The 22,640-nt window shown below is 36.0% G+C and overlaps 1 protein-coding gene across 13 annotated transcripts; it reads left to right on the forward strand.

Moving 5' to 3' along the window:
* The first annotated feature begins 4,475 nt into the window (after positions 1-4,475).
* On the forward strand, positions 4,476-22,225 carry LOC132053807 (uncharacterized). 13 transcript variants are annotated; one of them, XM_059445915.1, is made up of 13 exons: positions 4,477-4,704; positions 5,195-5,282; positions 7,023-7,316; positions 7,977-8,135; positions 8,850-8,990; positions 9,082-9,138; positions 9,684-9,822; positions 10,549-10,653; positions 10,737-10,927; positions 11,491-11,532; positions 11,623-11,704; positions 20,553-20,689; positions 21,898-22,225. In XM_059445915.1, exons 1-12 carry the CDS (start codon positions 4,592-4,594, stop codon positions 20,654-20,656), a joined length of 1,515 nt encoding a protein of 504 aa, XP_059301898.1. In that variant the 5' UTR covers positions 4,477-4,591; the 3' UTR covers positions 20,657-20,689; positions 21,898-22,225. The 13 variants fall into 13 exon arrangements, 9 of the variants coding, with proteins under 9 accessions (XP_059301893.1, XP_059301896.1, XP_059301898.1 ...); XR_009414207.1 differs by lacking the exons at positions 20,553-20,689; positions 21,898-22,225 and adding exons at positions 11,857-11,895; positions 11,931-12,084 and having other exon boundaries at positions 4,478-4,704; positions 10,858-10,927; XM_059445940.1 differs by lacking the exons at positions 20,553-20,689; positions 21,898-22,225 and adding exons at positions 11,857-11,895; positions 11,931-12,084 and having other exon boundaries at positions 4,478-4,704.
* The last annotated feature ends 415 nt before the right edge of the window (positions 22,226-22,640 follow it).

Here is a 22,640-nt window from a genome sequence, read left to right on the forward strand (position 1 = left end):
CGACTTGGACGAGCTGTTCGAAGCTCTGATTTTAATTATATATAAAAAAAATGATGTTTAGTCATTTTTAATTATAAAATAGATGTTTGGAGAAGCTTTCAGAGAGGATATGGGCAAATATTTGACGGGAGGCGGCGTCAAAATTGGGTGACGCAATGCAAATCGGCATCAAAATTTTTGCCGATGGTCCGACTTTTTTGGAGTGGTTATTGCAAACCATTAAAACTCAAAACTTGAGGTAAAGACTTTTATTGTTTTAAATCATAAAAATGGGGTATTGAACAAATACACGTAGATGTGACGTGATGGTGGGTGGGGGTGGAGAGGTGGTGAGAAAGAAAGAGAGAAAAAAGCGTTAGAAAGAGAGAGAGAGAGAGAGAGAGAGAGAGAGAGAGAGAGAGAGAGAGAGAGAGAGCGTTTGAAAGGCTGGTTTGAGATTAGCTATTTTAGATTGAAGATGAAGTAGAGACTTAGGGGGCTGTTTAGTTTGGGGTTTGGGCCGAAAGGAAATAAGGTAGTGGGCTGGGGATATTTGTGTGGGCTCTAAATTATCTCATAAAGTTAAATTATTTTTAAATATAGAAAGGTGACAATGGGACAATTTTTTGGTATTTAAATATTTTCTATAATTAACTACAACATGATTTTTGTAGAGCATGGACCGACCAAATCAACAAAAATGATGCAAAAATTTTTTTTTTTTAACCAAAATACCCCAACAAAAAAAAATGGCAATATACCAGTATTATGGGTAGATGATTTAGTTTCTAATCCCCGATAAAATCTATTTCAACCAATTAATTAAAATACGCTTCTTCGTCTTAATTAATTCCCACAAAATGCACCGGGTGGGTTGAAAAAAAAAAAAAGTTTAAAACCTAAAAAAATTATGGCCCAAGTAATTTAATATATGTATTTAGTTTTAAAATAGAGTAAAAGATGATTAATACGTATTAACTCGATTAAATAACTCTACAAAAAAAATCTTCGATTAAGTAGAACTTTTGTTATTATTTTGTTATATACATTATATTCTAAATGCTTAACATTTAATCCTTGCTATGTTTTAAAAAAAAAAAAAAACAATTTTTTTTGTTCTTTTTTCGTGAATTTGGGCGGTGGCTTTTGCAACTGTTCCAATTTTTTTTTTTTGGTTTAATTCAATATTTGTTAAATGTTTATGCATTGTTAATTTATTAAATGTTTATGAATTGTTAATTTGTTATATGTTTATGAGTTTAATTATTTATTATGAATTATTATTTTGTTAAATATTAATTATGATTTATTAGTTGTTAAATATTGTGTATATATAAAAAAAATGATGTTTAGTCATTTTTATGATTATAAAATAGATGTTTGTGTCATTTTTAGGAGAAACATGATTATAAAATGTTCTTAGCTTTAGAGAGATATATCTCAAAACAAACATTGTATTTAAATTAACAACATAATATTCAATAGGTAACAACTCGATAAGTTGTAAATGATTATGAATTGTTATCTATATAATTTTTCGTGAATATATATATGTTAAATAAAAAAAGATTATCTAAAAAAGAATAGTTAAATCATAAATACATAAGCTTAAAAAAAATGTAAAGTTTGTAGGAAAATAGGACGAATATACTCTTTTAGTTTAATTTTAAGTTGTGTTGGCTATTTGGTCAATTAAAAATATATCACATATTCAAAATAGAGTTCTAAACAAATATTCTTCTTCTTAATTTCGATTCTCAAACTAATTAACTTAAGATGATTCTCAAAAGTCTTTGCCATCACATATGTGTCCTTACTATCACATATTAAATTTGCTGCATATCCATATTAATTATTCAAGATATAATACTACATAATTCACATATTACAAATTATTTGGTTAATACATAATTCAAGAATAATGACTAATTTAGTTTTGTATACCTCGAGTAGCCGATGTTTTTTTGGAGTGGATCGTACTTATTATGGGTCGATGCTATAGGGATAAAACTCGTAGGCCGAGAGCCGGGGCTCTTTTACGCGAGCACCCCCCCACACCCTCGCGTCAACCTACGTTGCGTGTCCGTTGGTCACATTGGGCGCTCGTCACGGCCATGGTTGAGCGGTGGAAGACATTGCACCGGTAAGGCCACGATTACACTTCGGGATGTGGCTTTTAAGGTAGATGGAGAGCCGTTTTAAATCATAAAAATGGAAGAAGGTATTGAACAAATACACGTAGACCACAACGAAAAAACTACCCAAAAACTTACCTATATTCGGGGGCATCTTGTCCCAACAACTACGTTATTTGGTTTTCTTGGAGCATCCGGACCGCAAGATCATGCGATGAGCGGTAATATTTTAAGTATGTAAACAAAACTCTTGAAAAGACGACTTAAAAATCGTATTTTCGGCCGTCTGATTATGGGCATGGGAGAGGAATACCTAGGCATCACCTCGAATTGACATTGCGGGTTTTGATCGGGATGTGGAGAAAGACGGACGATGCGGTAAAACAATTTAAATTTACATTAATAATTTAATTAAACGTCTTTTTGACTTGGTGATCAACGATTTGTATGTATATGTTATGCAACTATTTATAGACGTCGACCGAATAGAGAGAGAGAGAGCGAGTCGGGGGGTTTGACACAGAAATGGATGTCTTGAGATACGAGTATACCCTCACGTCCGAATTGACAACGGCCGGACGATCGAGCCGCCGTCGATGATAGAGAAAAAACGCGTACACGCGCGGTATCATCGAGATCACACGCCGAGAAAGAGAGAGAGAGAGAACGAGGCATTGGTAAGTTTATCGTATTTAGATTTATTTAATCGCATTGAATGTTACGTTTTAAAAAATAATTTGAGACAAATCGGTGGTAGCCGTGCGAATTGTTGGGGTTAGAGATATGCCACGGGGGGCCCGGGCTTCGCGGCGGCGGGAGATGGTACGGATTGGTATCCGAAAAAGCTAGGCGCGGGGAGGAGCCTATTACGATATCGTGCAACGCCGGGAGGAGGACCCCCGGGTGTAAAGAGAGAGAGAGAGTGGTGGAGGACACCGTCGGTAGATGAGGGCGGATGAGGCCTATCCCATTCCGGGCGTTAGTCCATCCGCAATACGCTGGGGACTCACCTACGTTTCGCGGGCTTGCTTTGCCGAGATACCGGGTCGTCATCACGGCCCGAAAATGCATACATGGAGGAGCGTGATAACGTTGATTAATTTAGACGATGGCCTCGTGGAGAATTTAGAGGGACCCAGATTCTTGACTTCGATGAGTTTTTTGATCCCGTTAGTATTTAAAATTCTTATTTGTTCATTTAAATTATTTATTTATATATATATATATATATATATATATATATATATATATATATATATATATATATATATATATGTTACTCATTATTATTTTATATTTTAGGATTCGGCGCCGGCGGGTCCACCGTAGCCACCCACTCGGCGTTTTCTCATGGGTCCGTCGAGCCGGCGGTGTCTTCCCATATGACCACCGAGCCACGAAAGCTTTTTATTACAATTTCTTTTATTCAACATAAAGTCAATATTTAATATATATATTTATTATTTAAAGTACTTATTTTAAATATGTATGTTACTTATTATTTCGTTATTTTGATATTTTAAATAAAGGAGCACTCGGCTTTGCCCGAAGTTGAAATGTACGTAAGTTTTTTACTACTTTTTAACTTATAGAAAGGTGTGCCCGTCGACACACAAAGTTTGATTAAATAAATAACGTTAATGTATTCAATATAAATAAGAAATGGTACTAATTATTATATAATAAGTTAAATTATTTTTAAATATAGAAAGGTCGAGGGCGCCGGGGCTGGGGGAAGAGGAGATGATCATGACTTGGCGCGATGGGTTATTAAGAGGAAGAAGGACGATGGAGACGATGACGAGGGCGGTGGGGATTTAGGCCTAGGGATAGTCTCCCATACTACATGTGGGACCCGTCCTCGATAGTGTATATACATTAGTGTTGTAAATTTATCGTAAATATAATATATTTTTGCATATTTATACATATTATCTTAGTTTTTATTATTATTTATAGTTTCACACCCTAAATTGATAAAAAAAAAAAAAAAAACCGACACGTTCGAAATAAAGTTAAGCATTAATTTAAAAATAAGACGAAACCCTAAAAATATAATTTAATCAAAGTGTAGTTATTGTATTTAAATATTTTCTATAATTAACTACAACATGTAAAAATTCCTCAATTTCTTGCGCCTTTTGTAGCATGGACCGACCAAAAATTTAGAGTGGGGCGTGTTACATAGTCACGATAGAACCCACAAGCCAACATGTAAAAATTCCTCAATTTCTTGCGCCTTTTGTAGCATGGAGCCATGGACCGACCAAAAATTTGGAGTGGGACGTGTTACATAGTCACGATAGACCCCACAAGCCACATGTATTCGTTTAATTAAGATGATTCCGAAAGTTGTGTAGTATAGAACCACTTCTTGAAATCCGCAATAACCAAAGCACTTTGACAGAAAAGCCTAAAACTATAAATAAAAAAGAGAATTCTGTAAACAAAAGGCAGCAAAACAAGAGAGCGAAGAAATGTTGAAGGAAGCTATGAATATCATCATGGTGCTAGTTTTCTTAGGGATTACGCAATTCACAAATGCTGATGAAACCTTTGAAGTTCGTAAACACCTTTCCACTGTATCCAGGTCTGTCTCTCTCTCTCTCTCTCTCTCTCACTCACACACACAAATGCTAGATCAATTATTTTGCAATTCCATACTCTCAAAAAGGATAAAATTTGATCCGTCATATGGAATTAGGGTTCTACATTTTTGCACCATCTACGTATTAGATTTCAATTTATGTTGCATAATTTGGTGTTTATTTGAGTGCTCAATAGGAGTCGGCGTTTCCATTTCCCTCTTCGAATTGTTCCACTTCCACTCCCTCTGCCTCAATTTACGTGACACTTTTCACGAACTTTGACCAGATATACTTTTACCCAATTGATATGAGAAAAGTTGCTATTTATAGTACTTTTCATCTAGTTTTTGAATATATAAATTTAAATCTTAAAATATTAAGTCAATCTAATCCTATAGCTTTAAAGTTTGGTCAAGTTGACTGTCGAAAAGCAAAAAATGTCACAGGTACTGAGGGAGTATTGATTATTTGTTTATTGGTTATTGTGGGCAGGTATGCTGATTCCAAGGACATATCGGTGAATTCTTTCGTATCTTCCGAAATTCCAGATCAATGTACACCCATTCATTTGAATCTAGTGGTGAGTTTTTCTTAGGTGTTGTCTTCCTAGCCAATTTTATTTATATTCTGATGATTTTGGATTATCAAAATATATTCACTATGTGCCAGTGGGTAACTCTGTCTACCAAGGGTTAAGCAGATTATAAGAAATTAACTATCTTTTGAAAAAAAAATTAATATGTGCCTCACGCAACTGACGTAAATTGTGTGAGGCTCCTTTAGTGGACATAATATTTGTGAACCCAAAAGTGTAAGATGTGGGTCCACTTTTTTTGTCTCACAAAAAGGAGCCTCACACAACTGACACATAGTAAAACTTTTCCTATTTTTTGCCTACACTATGTTGCTATTTGAACATGAGAGCTCATGGTTCTCCCGCTTCATTGACCACTAAGCCACACCCTTGGTTGCACTAGGAAGCTATTATTGCCTGAATGTAACTGAAAGCTGCTGGAGATTGATAAAATGTCCGTGTTATTATTCGGAAAGAACTATAAGAGCACGGAAATTGTGGATCGAACTATATTTAACTGACTGTTTATATGTGGAAGTATATGCTTACACGTTGAGGATTGAACTTTTTTTTTTTTTTTTTTTTTTTTTTTTTTTAGAAGGTAACATATTTGTGTATATATATATAAACTCCACAAAACTGTGTAGTCCCCCTAATTACAGATTACAAAAGTGTAAGCATCTGATCCTGTGTCATCTCACAAAGATTCTAATACATCAGAGATCGATTCATTATCTTCTAAACCTTTTCCTTTACACCAAAAGTAGAGCAACCCCAAACACTTCATTTTAATCTTCTGGAAATGGTTGGCTTTGTCTTCAAAACATCTTTGGTTTCTCTCTTCCCAAATTGTCCACCAAAAGCAAGCTGGAATAATCTTCCATCTCATTTTCTGAATTGCATTACTGCCTTCTCTGTTCCAGCATGCTAGCACATCAACTATCTTGCTTGGCATGGTCCAGAGAAAATCCCCCTATAATTGAGGAACATCCTCCATAGTTGTTCAGTCGGTTTACAGTGCAAGAACAGATGATTAATTGTCTCATGTTCCTCACCACATAGAAAACAACTGGAACATAGATGATGACCTCTCTTACAAAGATTGTTCAGTGTGAGTGCTAAGTGTATTCTCTAGAAATGTATATAGGGGTTTTTCCTGATGTTTATGTGATAGCTTTAGCCTAGGGAGGACTATGGACTGGCTTTTGGTGCCAGCTGCAGTCCTGTCTACACCATAAAATTTGAAGGAAGAAAATTTCATGCTTTTCAAACGAGAAGATACAGTTTAGTTTAAAACTGAAGGGGAAAACACAATACAATTGATTTAGATTACTAACTTAAGTGTTTTAGAATTTTCACCAATGAATTTTAGATAAGCAACTCACTGAGTTTCACTCACTACACTAATCTCTTGTCCTTCTCGGAGTCCAAGGTCAAGTCTTGCAGAACCCTTTATGAATTTATGTTTCATTTGGAGAGTCTCTAATTCTTTGCTCCCTCCATTTTCATTAGAAATACTTCGACACCACTTTAGTTATTATTTTGCAGTTTACTTACTTCACGTTCTCTTTCACACTTACTCGTCAGGATGCTAAGGCATCCAATGTTGTGGTAGCAGGTATACTCTGTCTTTGTTCCCATGCTTCAAACTTTGCATTCTCTCACTCAAAGTTTCTGAAGTAATGCTTTCTTCGTAAGAGATGTTTCTGGGATAATTTGTTGTAATGCTTTGTTCTTCTTTGATAGGCAAGGCATGGCACTCGTGCACCAACGAAGAAGAAAATAAGAGAATTAGAAGCTTTGGCTGCTCATTTGGAAGTCCTTGTACGTGATGCAAAAGAACAGAAGCAGTCTTTGGAGAAAATTCCCGTTTGGTTAGCTGGATGGAGGTCTCCTTGGGAAGGAAAACTTACAGGTGGAGAGTTGATCAGTGAAGGAGAAGATGAATTATATCATCTCGGAATCAGAGTCAGAGAAAGATTTCGAGACCTTTTCAGTGAGGAATACCACCCAGATGTATATTCAATCAAGACTACCCAGGTTGATATATTAGTTTCTTACTTCTTTATATTCAGTCTGGGACAATGGCGAAGCATGACTAGAGTCATCCGGGTGATTAAAGAAAAAAGCATGACCGGAGTCATCCTTCCCTCTCGTGGCTTCAATAATAGTCAAAGAACTTCTGAAACAAAGGATTAAAAAATTCTAACATGCTAGCAGTAGTTGAAGAGCCAAATTTGGCTAGGACGTCTCAGGATATCTTGTCATCTTTTCATTATCATCTTGTGAGCTCAAGCAGTTTTGGTCCCATGACTTGCACTTGCCTTGTCACTTCTGGTGTTTATGTGTAACAAGTTTGCGCACGGATGATCTCCAAACAAACAGATGGCAGGGATAGTTGTAGAGGCTTTTGTCCATCTTGCTATCTTTTGTCAGGCAGCTCTCTAGACTTTAGAAGTTGCAGCGAAGCATCTTTATTTACCCACCAAAGCACATCTTAAGTTTACATATTTAAATGATGCATCAAGAATTCAGTTGCTTTACAAGTATTTAGATTTGCATGATTGGAGAACTTATTTACATTTTTCTTTCATACAAGTATACCCTTTGTATTCAAAGATTGCAGTCTTCTGATTCCATGTCAGCTTCTTGTTACTTTCTCAGTCATATTGACTTTAATATTCATGTTTACATATATAGGTTCCTCGGGCATCAGCTAGCTCAGTGGCATTTGGGATGGGTCTATTTAATGAAAGAGGGAAGCTTGGACCAGGAAGACATCGAGCTTTTGCTGTTACCAGTGAAAGCCGTGCAAGTGACATAGTTTTGAGATTTCATGATTGTTGTCAAAGCTACAAGGTGTGCATGCTAAATTTAACTGCCTATTTGGTGGAAATTTCCCGTGTGAATGACATCCAAATTAGTCTTCATTCATGCGTTTAACTAGTTTTCTGAGCTTTTGCTTGTAAATTGGGCTTTGAGGTAAAAATGACTACATTAAAGCTGGCGGTTAACATAGAGTACTAACATTGTTTGTAAAAACTCAGAGGTAAACACTGTTTGATCGTTCTCAAAAGTTTACAATTTTGTGTCATGGAATGAATCCCTTTCCTAAAATAGCAAAGTTTAATATCTCCTAAAGGTGTAAAAGTAAAAAGACACCGACTAAACTGGGACTGAGATAGTAGGAATGGAGATTAACTTATTAGTGAAAATGTTGATGGAACCATAGAACACAGCTCATAATTTGGGTTTAGTTATTTGTGGTTTGAAATTTTTCTTGCATCCATTTATTGACGAAGTGCTAATTCTGCATGTTTCTGATTTAAAATAATAATAGAGGAGAAGACGTATGAATTGAGTGTCAAAATATAGATATACTATCACTACTTTCTTTTTTCACCACCTATGCTGTCTCTCTTTTGCCTTCCTTTTTATGACGTAGGTGCTGTCTGATCTAAAGAAGACTTAAGCAAGACTTCCAGATTGGAAGTGTGTGTGTGTGTGGGGGGGGGAAGGGGAGGGGGGAGGGAGGGGGGTGGATTCCGCTTTCTGATGGTTGATTGGTTGCAGGCTTTCAGAAAAAATCAGGAGCCAAATGTGGACAAGCTCAAAGAACCAGTATTGAATGAAATTACTCGTGATTTAGTCAGGCAATATGGGCTTAATTTTACAAGACAAGATGTATCTTCATTATGGTTTCTCTGCAAACAGGTGTGTACAGCACTATTTGTTTTTTTATGAGTGCTAAACCTTGTAAAATTTCTCGATCTAGATCTTCTTTTCTAAATGACTTCTCCCCCAGGAAGCATCCTTGTTGAACATCACCAATCAAGCTTGTAGTCTGTTCAGCCCATCTGAGGTACTTTCTGCTAATCCTATGCTTTTATTTCTTCGTTTCTATCATGGTTCCTGCTGATCTTCTCTCTGTTTTTCTCCTTTCATTTTTTTGGGGCTAGAACTGGAAATGGGAAATTATTTTTGTTTAATTTTTGGGGTAGTGGGTTGTTTTCTTTTTGGGGAATGGGGGTTGCGGGAGGTGAAGGGAGGGTTCTAGATTCCAAGTTTGGATTTCTTGTCAGTAAGTAGTTGTAAATTCCTGTGCTGTACGCAAGCTCCCTTTTTGTTTTAACTGGGTCATAATGTAGGATGCAGGGAGAGGGTGAGAGATTAGGCCAACTCCTTTGATGTTTGCTTGAAACATAAGATTTACTTGTTGCGCCCAATGTATTTTAAGGACATCTCCAACTTCTCATTTATGGTCTGCGTACACTCTACCCTCCCCAGACCCGGCGTTGTGGGATTTCACTGGGTTGTTGTTGTTGTTGTTGCTCCAACTTCTCATTTATATGGGATATTGGAGCTTTCTAGTTGCTATCCATGCTAACTGACAAGTTCATATTTTAGGTTTCTTTGTTGGAGTGGGCTGATGATTTGGAGTTGTTCATTCTGAAAGGCTACGGTGATTCACTAAATTATCGAATGGGAGTGCCACTACTTGAGGATGTTATTCAATCAATGGAACAGGCAATTAAGGCAAAAGAAGGTAATACTAGTCCAACTAGCTTTTCTTTCTTCTCTTTTTTTTTTTTTTTTTTTTAAATTGCCTGGGGGTTAAATAGTGTCTCCTGAGGCATATGGATGTCTTTTTCTTCCCTTATTGCTACTACGAGATCAAAAGGAAGAGGGAGTGGAGGTGTAACTGATGTTAACTCCTTATTCCTTGTACTCAAACCAAACCAGCAAATGTAATAAGATCTCTTTAATCTCTCTAGTATCCTCTTCCAAGTAATCTTGAGAATTTATTTCCCAGATTAGCCACTAAATTTGCAGATTCTGTCCTTATTACTTGAACTTAACCTTAAAATATTCAACTGTCCTTTGTAATATGCTTTGTGCAAATCTCTCTAGTCTCTCCTTCCAAGTAATCCAGAAAATTTATATCCCAGATCAGCCACTAAATTTTCAGATTCTATTCTTATTCCTTGAGTTTAAAGCTTCTATTTATAAGCTCTCCTTTCAACTAGGTGCTTCTGATGTACAAGTTATCCTCATATTGTTGATTCCTAGTATGAATGCCTCCCGGTATCACTCACTCTAATCTATCTGAAATTCTTCTATCCTATTTATGTCATTTTTCATCATGAGTGTATATGTATTTTCGAAACTGAACTTAAATCAAAACCACAAATTTGTTTCTATTTGAATCAATTATTGTATTTCCTTTACTTTCACCTTTTCTTAATCTCTTTTGTACATTCTCCTCCTCCAGAAGGATATGCTCCAGGTACCTATGAAAAAGCAAGAATGCGTTTTGCTCATGCAGAAACTCTCCTTCCCTTTTCATGCTTAATCGGGCTCTTTCTTGAAGAATCTGGTGAGTGTTAGTACAGTAGAATCATAGAATAGTTGTTGGCTCCTACTCTGATTTTTTTTTTTTTTTTTTTTTGATTGCTGCAGAGTTTGAACTGATACAAAGAGAGAAAAGCTTGGAACTCCCTCCTAAGCCTCCTAAAAATAGAAACTGGCGGGGAAGTATCGTGGCTCCTTTTGCTGGAAATAACATGTTAATCCTTTACAGCTGCCAATCGGATAACTCAAGCAAGTACTTTGTGCAAGTGCTACATAATGAACGCCCCATTGCATTGCCAGTAAGTGTTTCTGGATTCATATTATGGTGAATATGAAATGTTTGGTCCTTGCTTTGCAATTCGTCTTCTCTAATTACTAGGACCTGGAGAATTTTCACGTATCTTTTAATTTTTTTACAAAAGGTTTCGTTGGCAGCCTAGTCCCTGTTGCTGACTAGTGCTATTGTTCCGATCATTCATCTGATTTGATCATGTAAAAGCAGTGAACTTACAAGTTCATAAAGCGCCTTTTATTCTTTCTAATTGTGGGAAATACACAAACCCACCAGTACTTGTGAAACAGTTTGCATAAGGGTTGCTCTAAGACAAGAATGCCAGTGTAAGCTTTCGTTTTGGCTTTTTCTTTGCGTGTTCTCTTTTTTTTTTTTTTTTTTTTTTTCATTATGATAAGTTTTTCTAAAAGCGTGACTAGGAGCTCACACTACTTAGAGAAATCACTTGTTAATATGCTGCTAACTAGTGTTACTGGTGACTTATACTTTGTTCCCTTTGGGAAGTTTGGTGGGTTGTTGATTACTTGCTACTTTTGCTCATTTTAATTTGATGCTCCGCTCTTCTGTTAGGGTTGTAATGATTCAAGTTTTTGTCCACTCGAAGTATTTAAGGTACTATTTTCATGGTTTCACCAGATGTTTCAATTTACTCAGACATGGGCTATCTCTTAAGTCCGTAACCATTCTAACTCTTCCCTACAGGAAAGAATAGCTGCTCCTCACTTGAAACATGACTACAACATGCTTTGCAACATAAAGGAACAGGCACAAAATTCTGCTTCCAGTAAGTTATCGCAAATACTTAGTTGGCTTTTGTCGCTGTGGAATGCTGGTTCATCAGCCAAGAAAGTGGAGTTATAGTTTCTCACTAGTTTCTCTTTTTCTTTTTTTTTTCTTCCCCTTTTTGATGCCTGGCTGGTTGTGCCTTCTTATTAGCATGATTCAATCATTAGACCAGCAGATGGTCCTGGCAGGGTACGATTGCTAGGCCAAGTTCTGTGCGGATGAAGGTTAGGGGTAACTCAGTAAGTAACTAGTTGATTTTTGGAGGTCTAAAGTAGGTAGCAAAGAAGGAACATAATCACTGAAAATCCTGATTAGTGTTACTTTGTTTTCTCATATATGAGAAATTTGTGTAATGACCAATTTCCTCAGACTTTGTCATATGGCCTTTGATTTGGCTGGTCGGCTCTTGCTCATGTAGTTTAACATAGATTTTGCCACAACCTCAACATAAATATGACGCACTCAAGATTTAGGGAATCTCTTAGCTATAATAATATCATAAATATGGAAGTGCTTCTTTCCCAAGGATTGCAGCCAAATAGCATCGGGATGCGCTGTATGACCCATTTTTGCTAAGGAAAATCTTCTCAGATTCCTCTCAATTCCAAGCGTCTTCCATATTCCTTTACCAAATTTGCGGCATCACTCTATTCCCCTAGAGATTTCCATTTAATTGACCGTTTTTAATCGAAAAACATTACAGCTCTTTCAGTTTGGGTTAAAAATCTTCCAAGTACTAATTTTATTTGGCAAAAAAATAAACAATTGTTTAGGTAAAACTTGACAAATGATGAGATAGGAAATTTGAACTTTTCATGAATTATCGGGTACTGACATAAAATAAAAAATTTAAAAAACTAATAAACAACTTACACACATTGCCAAAAAAAATATAGTCAATTAAAGCAAAATAAAGAAGTGATTGTTATAAAATAAAACTAAACTTCAAATTAAAAGGCAAAGAATACAGGGAGAGAGAGAGATAGGGAACAGTTGTATTATTACTATTGTTTCTACTAACTTTTGTTTGTATATTACTTTCTGTTGTATTCCAATACAAACGACATATATAAAAGGAAAAAGGCTTCTAGGAGAAGTCATAAAACTTAATGACCAAACAAACTTTGTGGCCAAGTTATCAACTTGGTGGCCAAGTAAAATGGACATACAATATAATATTTACAACACTCCCCCTTGGATGTCCATTAACAGATGATGTGCTTCGTTAAAACTTTATTTAGAAAAAACCCTGTGGGAAAAAGTCCTAGTGAAGAAAAAAAATACACATATCTAGTAATACACTTTGAGAGCTGCCTTATTAAAAACCTTGTCAGAAAAACCCAATGGGACAAAACCTTAGTTAAGGGAAAAAGAGTACAGCACGTATTTCACTCCCCCTGACGAAGACCAAAATTTAGATGTCGGAGTCTTCGCATTCCAATCTTGAATATCATCTTCTCAAGAGTTGAAGTTGGTAAAGATTTGGTGAACAAATCTGCAGGATTTTCACTTGAACGGATTTGTTGCACATCAATATCACCATTCTTCTGGAGATCGTGTGTGAAGAATAACTTTGGTGATATGTGTCTCGTTCTATCTCCTTTTATGAAGCCTCCTTTTAATTGAGCTATGCATGCAGCATTGTCTTCATATAATACTGTGGGTATTTTTGTATCACACTTCTGCCACATCTTTTCGTAATGAAATGTATATCGTATCACAACCACTCACATTCTCTACTTGCTTCATGAATAGCTATTATCAGTGTTTAAAAAGGCAGGGGCGTAAGACGCGGCGTTTTACATATGCCTCGATGAGGCGTAAGCCCCGAGGCACGGGGCGTAAGCCCCATGGGTATTTAATTTTTTGTATTACATAAAATAATATAATTATAATAAATATTTTTAAATAGGTAAAATTACATAAAAAATAAAAGAAAAGTATATATATATATATATATATATATATATATATATATATATATAACCTTACAAGTATAAACAATACAATGAAATAAAAGCTATTATGAAATGCAAATCAATTCTAACATCTTAACTTTCAAACAATGAAAAAATCACAATTTGTTAAAACAATATTACTATCATACTATTCATTGTATCTCCCTATAAACAACTTTATCAGTATTATAATTGAAACGTAACTCCTTCATGAATAAAAATAAAATTAATTTCAAATAGAGAAATAATAAAATATGATAATTTTGATACATAGGACAAAAGACCAATGACAAGTGAAAATTCACAATTCGGTTATGTATTCTTAAAAGAAATATTAAGTGATATTCACCCTCACGATGTTCTCATATAGTAAATATGCAATACTACGACTTGTTATTTGAGTTATACCTAATCTTCTTATTTCGGTAAATGAAAAATTATTAAGTATTAATCATTTGTTAAAGAATTATGAGGGTCAACGGTTTTAATTAAGGAATTTAACATATAATTGTGTAAGAACTGTTAGGCGAGCCTCGAGCGTTGGGCGTTAGGCATGTTTAGGGCGTACAATCGGGCGCTTAGGGCGTAAGCCTCGCAGGAATTAAGCCCCGCACGTGAGCCCTAGGGCATTTTGCTAGTGCCCCGCCCCGGGGCGAGTCCCAGAACTGCCTTTTAAAACACTGGCTATTATTTCAGCATGATTCGAAGAAGTGGCAACAATGGACTGCTTTGTAGATCGCCATGATATAGCGAAAGAGCTCCGCATGTAAACGGCATAGCCTTTGTTTCGAGATCGAGCTTTATGTGGATCGGATAAATAACCTACATCCGCATAACCAACAAGACCGTACTACCTTTGTTGAAGATAAAACGGAATTCCATATCTTTAGTTCCCTTCAGATATTGCAATATATGCTTAACTCCGTTCCATGTCTTCGTGTAGGAGAAAAGTTATATCTTGCTAGCAAATTAACAAAGAACGCTATGTCAGGTCTTGTAGCATTAGCAAGATGCATAAGTACACCAATGGCACTAAGATATGGTACTTCAGGACCAAGAAGCTCTTCATTTTCTTCTTGAGATCGGAACAGATCTTTACTCACTTCAAGTGAGCGAACAACCATTGGAGTACTTAACGGATGCACATTGTCCATGTAAAATAGTTTTAAAACTTTTTCGGTATAAGCAGATTGATGGATAAAGATCCCGTCTGCTAAATGTTCAACTTGCAAACCAAGACAAAGTTTTGTTTTTCCGAGATCTTTCATCTCAAATTCTTTCTTTAAATACTCAATTGCCTTTTGGAGCTCTTCTGGAGTTCCAATTAGGTTTATGTCATCAGCATAAACAGCAAGTATAATGAACCTTGATTTTGTTTTCTTAATAAAAACACATGGACAAATGGCATCATTTATATATCTTTCATTTATCAAGTACTCACTTAGGTGATTATACCACATGCGCCCTGATTGTTTTAAACCATAGAATGATCTTTGTAATCTGATTGAATATATCTCCCGAGACTTTGAACTAATTGCTTCAGACATTTTAATTCCTTCAGGAATTTTCATATAGATTTCATTATCAAGTGAGCCATAAAGGTAAGCTGTAACCACATCCATCAGATGTATTTCAAGGTTTTCATGTACAGCTAAACTGATGAGATATCGAAATGGTATGCCATACATAACGGGTGAATATGTTTCTTCATAGTCGATATCGGGTCTTTGAGAGAATCCTTGTGCAACAAGGCGTGCCTTGTATCTCACAATTTCATTTCTCTCATTCCTTTTCCGCACAAAGACCCATTTGTGGCCAACTGGTTTTACACCATTAGGTGTTTGGACTACCGGTCCAAAAACCTCACTTTTGGCAAGTGAATTCAATTCTAATTGAACTGCCTCTTGCTATTTTGGCCAATCATATCGTCGTCGACATTCTTCGACAAATTGAGATTCCTGATCCTCAATGTCTTTCATAATATTCAGTGCAATATTATATGCAAAAACGCTATTCACCATAATCTTCGATCGATTTAAATCTATCCCATCACCAGAAGAACTCAATGATAATTCTTTACTCACTTGAGTCTCAGGTTCCCCAATATCTTCAGGAGTATCAGGATTAACCAGATCTTGAATATCTTCATGATATTCTTTCACAGTGTCATTCTGATCATTTTTCGTGTTTTTTTTTTTTTTAGAATTTTTATCCTTAGAACCCAATGGCCTACCACACTTCAGGAGTTTATGAGATTTAGAGGTTATGACACTAGTAGATTGTCCCTTTGGGACATCAATTCGGATAGGCACATTCTCTACAAGGATATGTGACTTAGTTTCTTTTCAAATCAGTAAATGCGTCTGGTATTTGATTTGCTATTTTTTGCAAGTGAATGATCTTTTGGATCTAATGCTCACATATAGGGGCACGTGGATCAAAATGAGATAGTGATGAAACTTTCCACGCAATTTCTCTTTTAATTTCTTTTCCATCTCCCCCTAATTGTGGGAAGTTTGTTTCATCAAATCGATAATCTACAAATCGAGCAGTGAATAAATCTCCCACTAATGGCTCAGGATAGTGAATAATAGAGGGTGATTCAAACCCAACATATATTCCTAACCTTCTTTGGGGGCCCATCTTAGTGCGTTGTGGTGGTGCTACGCAAGACATATACAAAGACAACCAAAGATTCGGAGATGAGAAATATTTGGTTCATGACCAAATACTAATTGTGACGGGAGTATTTATTATAATGAGTCGGTCGAGACGAATAAGAGATGTTGTACGTAAGATAGTACATGACCCCCAAACATTAGGCGGGCAACCGTGTTTTCATAAGTAGTGGTCTTGCTATCAATTGTAGTCGTCTAATAAATGACTCAGCAAGGCCATTTTGGGTATGAACATGAGCTACAAGATGTTCAACTTTTATCCCAATTGACAAACAATAATCATCAAAAAATTGAGACGTAAATTCTCCGGCATTATCGAGGCGTATAGCCTTAATGGGATAATCCCAAAACTATTCCCTTAAGCTTATTATTTGTGACAATAATTTCGCAAACACCAGGTTGCGAGACGATAAGAGGCACACATGAGACCATTTTGAAGATGCGTCTATTAGGACCATAAAATATTTGAATGACCCACAAGGTGGACTAATAGGTCCACATATATCCCCATGTATACGCTTTAGAAAGGCAGGGGATTCAGTGGCAACTTTCATTGGAGATGACTTAGCTATCAATTTACCCTGAGAACAAGCGGCACATGAAAATTCACCACTTTCAAGGATCTTCAGGTTCTTAAGTGAATGCCCATTTGAATTTTCAATAATTCATCTCATCATTATTGATCCAGGGTGACCTATTCGGTCATGCTAAAGCACAAAAGTACTTGAATCATTAAACTTCCGGTTTACGATCGAGTGTGCTTCAATTGTACTAATTTATGCATAATACAGGCCAGAAGACAAAGTTGGTAGTTTTTCCAAAACATATTTCTGGCCGGAGACATTCTTTGTAATGACAAAATATTCATCATTTATTTCGTTTAATGTCTCAACATGTGTCACGACCCGACTAGGGGCCATGACGGGTACCTGAGGCTAACCACCGAGCACCGCTCATACCTTTACCCATCGTACACATCAAGCGTTCATTCATTAATCTTATACTCAAATCATAGGAAAACCATTTTTCACCTTAAAACATAATTACCTTTATATACATAAGCCCTTCAGCTATCAAAATAATATACATACGATAAGGACATCGTGAGACCATACTACCCACGCATGCGTATCTACGAACCTCTACTAGAGTACTAGATATAGACGGGGACAGACCCCCGTCGTGCCCAAAATACATATACACAAAACAATAAGCAATGGCACCTCGGAATAATGGAGTGCTCTCAAGGCCTCGCTAATGTGCAGCTCCTACGAGTCTGGATCTCCTCCCTGTTTACCTGTGGGCATGAATACAGCGTCCAAAGAAAACGGACGTTAGTACGAACATTGTACTGAGTATGTAAGGCGTGGATAATAACATGATAATAGCATGAGGAATAGCATAAGATAAAAGAACCTTTCATTTCTCATAATACTTTTTAAACATTCGTTATACGTACTTACCCCTTTATTCTCCTAGAGATACACTTGTTTTATCCACCTGCTTACATATGCAATAACTTACAATGTAGTACATCCACGTACCCGGCCATATAGGCTCGGTATCACCCGTACTCGGCCCTCCCGGGACTCGATAGTATCCGTACCCGGCCCTTTCGGGACTTGATGTTATCCGTACTCGGCCCTTTCGGGACTCGATACTATCCGTACTCGGCCCTTCCGGGACTCGATGCTGTGCATACATACATACATATATATAAAACTACATAAATGAAATCAACACCATCCTTAGCATTACCATACATCTACCATTAAAGCATACATTAGAACATTGAAGGCAACTATGGCGATGCCGGAGTGACATAAGGTCGTGGACCCCCGATTACATTATGGAGTAATCATAATCATCATATCTCACCTTGAAGGGACTAACGTTTTAAGGTGAGTGTACACAAGAAAAAGCATCAATGGAACCATACTTAGAATCATTAACTTCACGGGCATCATATCTCACTTTAGGATTCTTTAGACTTAAACTCATCATCATCATCCATTATCATACTCGTGTCTTATCTCTTTTCTTTATCTTATACATATGTAGCTCCTTATAGTCATAGACTCATAATTTCCGTTATGTAGAAAGATCATGGAAAAATGGGAAGATTCATGCCATAGGAGGCATGCCTTAGAAAGAAAGGACTAGCATCGTAAGGTGGGTCTAGCAACAATGAATAATATCAAAGAATCGTATGAAGGTCATTAGCTTTGTAATAATATCATATCATGAGCTTTAGGGTCTCTATACTTGGGCTCATCATCATATTCATAACATATATCTTAACTTTATCTCATGAGAGCTCTTTATAACGTAGACTCATCATTTCCGGTATATACATATGTGTAGAGAAGTCATAGAAAGATAGGAAGATTCATACCATAGAGTCATGCCTTAGAAAGAAAGGACTAGCCTTACATACCTTTTCGTTTAGCTATTCTATCGCTTGATCGTTCTCCTTCAATGCTCGCGTTTCCACTTTCAAGAGAGTTCGTATTAACATTAGCTAATCGATTATATGAACGTGCTTACTAAAGCTAGGGAAAATTGGGCAGCATTTTCTTTGTTTATACCACTTTCCTCATATCACATATCGACTCCCAAACATCCATAACAACATTCACAATATTATAGGCAACAATCATCATTCATCTACATTATCCACATTTCACAATTTCACTTCAATTCCTCCATAATCATGGTCATAGTTCACTATTACGTTCTCTCACATATAATGCTTATCCCATGTTCTAAATGTCATTCATAACATACTTACAATCACAACATATCAATATTCATGACTCATTCCAAACTACTATTCACAATCTCATTATTCTCATCTTTGTGACCCATTTTCTATCTTCTTCCATCATCTAAGTCTTTCAACCTCTCATTACCCTAAACAACATGGAAAGATCATAAAACTTACCTTAGATAGTGTAGGAATAAGCCTTGAGTGGAAATACTTCTCTTGCACCAAAATCCTAGTTCACTTCCATTGGAATTCCTTGGCTTGGATGAACTTCAATGTGTTTCATACACTTGATTTTTGTTGGTTTGATGAAGTTGATCATCAATTTCTCTTGGATTCTTGTATGGGAAGTGTGGAGAGTGTTCTAGAGAGTTCTTGAGGTGAGGAGAGGAAAATGAGAAGATGGGTAATGAAAATAATGAACTTCGGTCCCTTATTCAAAACTCAAAATGCTGTCCCGACACATTTATACGGACACACATACGGTCCGTACAATTTATACGGTCCGTATGTGTGACCGTATAATGGTTCCAGTGGAGACTCTTCTCTGGACAGGTTATACGGCCATACATACGGCCAGTATCTTTTATACGATCCGTATAGTGGACCGTACAATCCACAGTTTTCCGAAACTCGTTCTCGTCGACTCGTTTGATCCCTAATCCTTATGGAAGCTTCTTAACACTTGTTTAACACCTCATTAACAATCTAAGGGATGTTATATCTCTTCTCCAAAACATCATTAAGTCATTATTAATTCGTTACTCCTAAATCCTTTCCGATACATAACGTATGCCTTGCCTTTCTTGGCAAACTTTCTTCTACTACCTCGAACGCCTTCGAAATCTCAAATAGGATCATTAAATGCTATTTCTTACTTACCGAAACATCGTATACTTCGTGCCCTTCGTTATTCTATTCACTGTGCATGAACGAAAAATTTTCCGAGGTGTAACAACATGACACCCATTACAGCGGATATCTTTGAAACTTAACAAGTTTCTAGGGGATTTAGAAGAGAATAATGCATCTTCTATAACAAGTTTTGTCCCCTTAGGTAGAAATATAGTAGCTCTTCCGGAGCCTTCAATCAATTTCGAATTGCCAGAAATTGTATTAACATTTCCTTTTTTCCTAAGTAAGTGAGAAAAATATTTCTCATCTTTGAATATGGCATGCGTTGTTCCACTATCAATCACACAAATATCTTCATGATTGGTCATTGATCCAAACAATATTTGAGAAATTTCCATATATTCTTCAAAATGAAAGAATAGACAAAGTGAACATTAAAGCAGATATTATTATTAAACAAAGCATTACACAAACTTTATTTACATAACTATAGAAACATAACTATTATAGCTAATAGTAATAACATGGATGAAAATATCTAAACTATTACAGATCCATCACCGATCAGATGATCTATTTTTCCTTCAGGGAATTCAAAGAAATCTGTCACATCTAGATGCATGGGCTCAACATTATCTTCAGAATTAAAATTTGCTTCGGCATTCTTTTCTACCTTTTTGAGGGAGGCTTGATAAAGCTCAAATAAATGCTTTGGCGTACGACAGGTACGTGACCAGTACCCCTTTCCTCCACATCGGTAGCATTTATTTTACTCGAATCTTTCTTTTGCACAAACCTTCCACGCTTTTCATCCTTCTTTTTATACTACTGGTGGTGAAGGGTATTATTTGGTGCAAGTCGAGAATCATGATTAAAATTTCTTCCTCGACCACGGCCATGACCACAACTGGTGCCACGACCTCTTCCACGCCTAGAATGGCGAAAATTTGCCTTATTCATTTCAGGGAATGGGGCAGTACCCGTAGGTCGGCTTTCATGATTTTTCATTAATAGTTCATTATGTTGTTCAGTCACTAGAAGATGTGAAATTAGTTCATAATATTTCTTGAACCTCATCTCTCGATATTGCCGCTGCAGGAGCATACTTGAGGCAGGAAAAGTGGAGAATGTTTTCTCCAGCATATCATGATTAGTAATATTTTCACCACATAATTTGAACTAAGAAATAATTTTAAACATGGCAGAATTATACGCACAGATCGTTTTAAAATCTTGTAGCCTTAAATGGATCCAATCAAAACGTGCTTGTGGAAGTACGACCATCTTCAGGTGGTCATATCTATCTTTCAAACTATTCCACAGCGTAAGAGGATCTTTAACAGTGAGATATTCCAGTTTCAAGTTCTCATCAAGACGATGGCGGAGGAATATCATTGCCTTGGCACGGTCTTGATTTGATGCCTGATTTTTATCTTTGATGGTGTCTGCCAAACCCATCGCATCAAGGTGAATCTCGGCATCAAGAACCCAAGATAGATAGCTATTGTCGGATATATCCAAGGCAACAAATTCACGTTTAGAAAGATTCGCCATTAATTAAGAAAAAAAAAATCAATACTTTCAAGGCTTTTAAAGTATTTGCTTGAGATGGCAGAGTCTCGTGCTGATAATGTGTTATAAAATAAAACTAAACTTCAAATTAAAAGGCAAAAGATACAGGGAGAGAGAGATAGGGAACAATAGTACTATTACTTTTGTTTGTATATTACTTTCTGTTGTATTCCAATACAAACGAGCTCCTCTATATATATAAAAGGAAAAAGGCTTCTTGGACAAGCCATAAAACTTAATGACCAAACTAACTTTGTGGCCAAGTTATCTATTTGGTGGCCAAGTTATCAACTGTTTTGTGTCCAAGTAAAATGGACGTACAATATAATATTTACGACAGTGATCAACTTTTCTTTTGTAGGTTTGCAAAAGGCCAGTTGCAAGTTTGAAATATGAGAGGAAGTGATTCTAAAATTGGAGAGGCGCGTTTTAGGAAATACAGGCAGGGGTATACATGGATCAGATTGGTTCGGGTTTTTCAAATATCAGATCAAATCATTTTGTCGGGTTTTTAAATTTATAAATCAAACCAGATCAATAAAAGTTGGGTCTTTTAACCTCGGGTTGTCTCAGATTTTTCGGTTTTCTCGGATATTTTGGGTTTTTTCCGGCAAAGTCTTTATACAAAACAAATAACTTGTGCTTCAAATATATTTTTAGTCCTAATAAGATACAACTATCTAATTAAAGTATTTTTTTTTAAGAAACTAAATCAAAATGTGAGATGAGTTATGACATTGCACTAAACTATTCAACAAAGAAAACAATGAAATAGCATAAAACAAATATTGCTAATTAATCAGGCATAATAAAAATGATCATAATCTAAAAGTACTAAGTCATGCAAAATTAAATACGGCTAGTTAGTATTAACTACATAACTAAATATTAAAGAAAAAATAAAATTAAGTTATGTATTTTCAATGTCTAAATTAATGCAAAATCGAAGAATAGATATCCAACACTATTGTCATTTGTAGTATTAGAATTGAATTTCTTTTATTAGCATTAGTAGTGATTTGTTTTTTATTGGCTTTATTTGAGTTGCTAACATCCATGAGCTATAAAACTCATTGGATCATGCAAAATTCTAAGTATAAGCTT

Source organism: Lycium ferocissimum, chromosome 1 (assembly GCF_029784015.1).
Source record: "Lycium ferocissimum isolate CSIRO_LF1 chromosome 1, AGI_CSIRO_Lferr_CH_V1, whole genome shotgun sequence".
NCBI lineage: Eukaryota > Viridiplantae > Streptophyta > Magnoliopsida > Solanales > Solanaceae > Lycium > Lycium ferocissimum.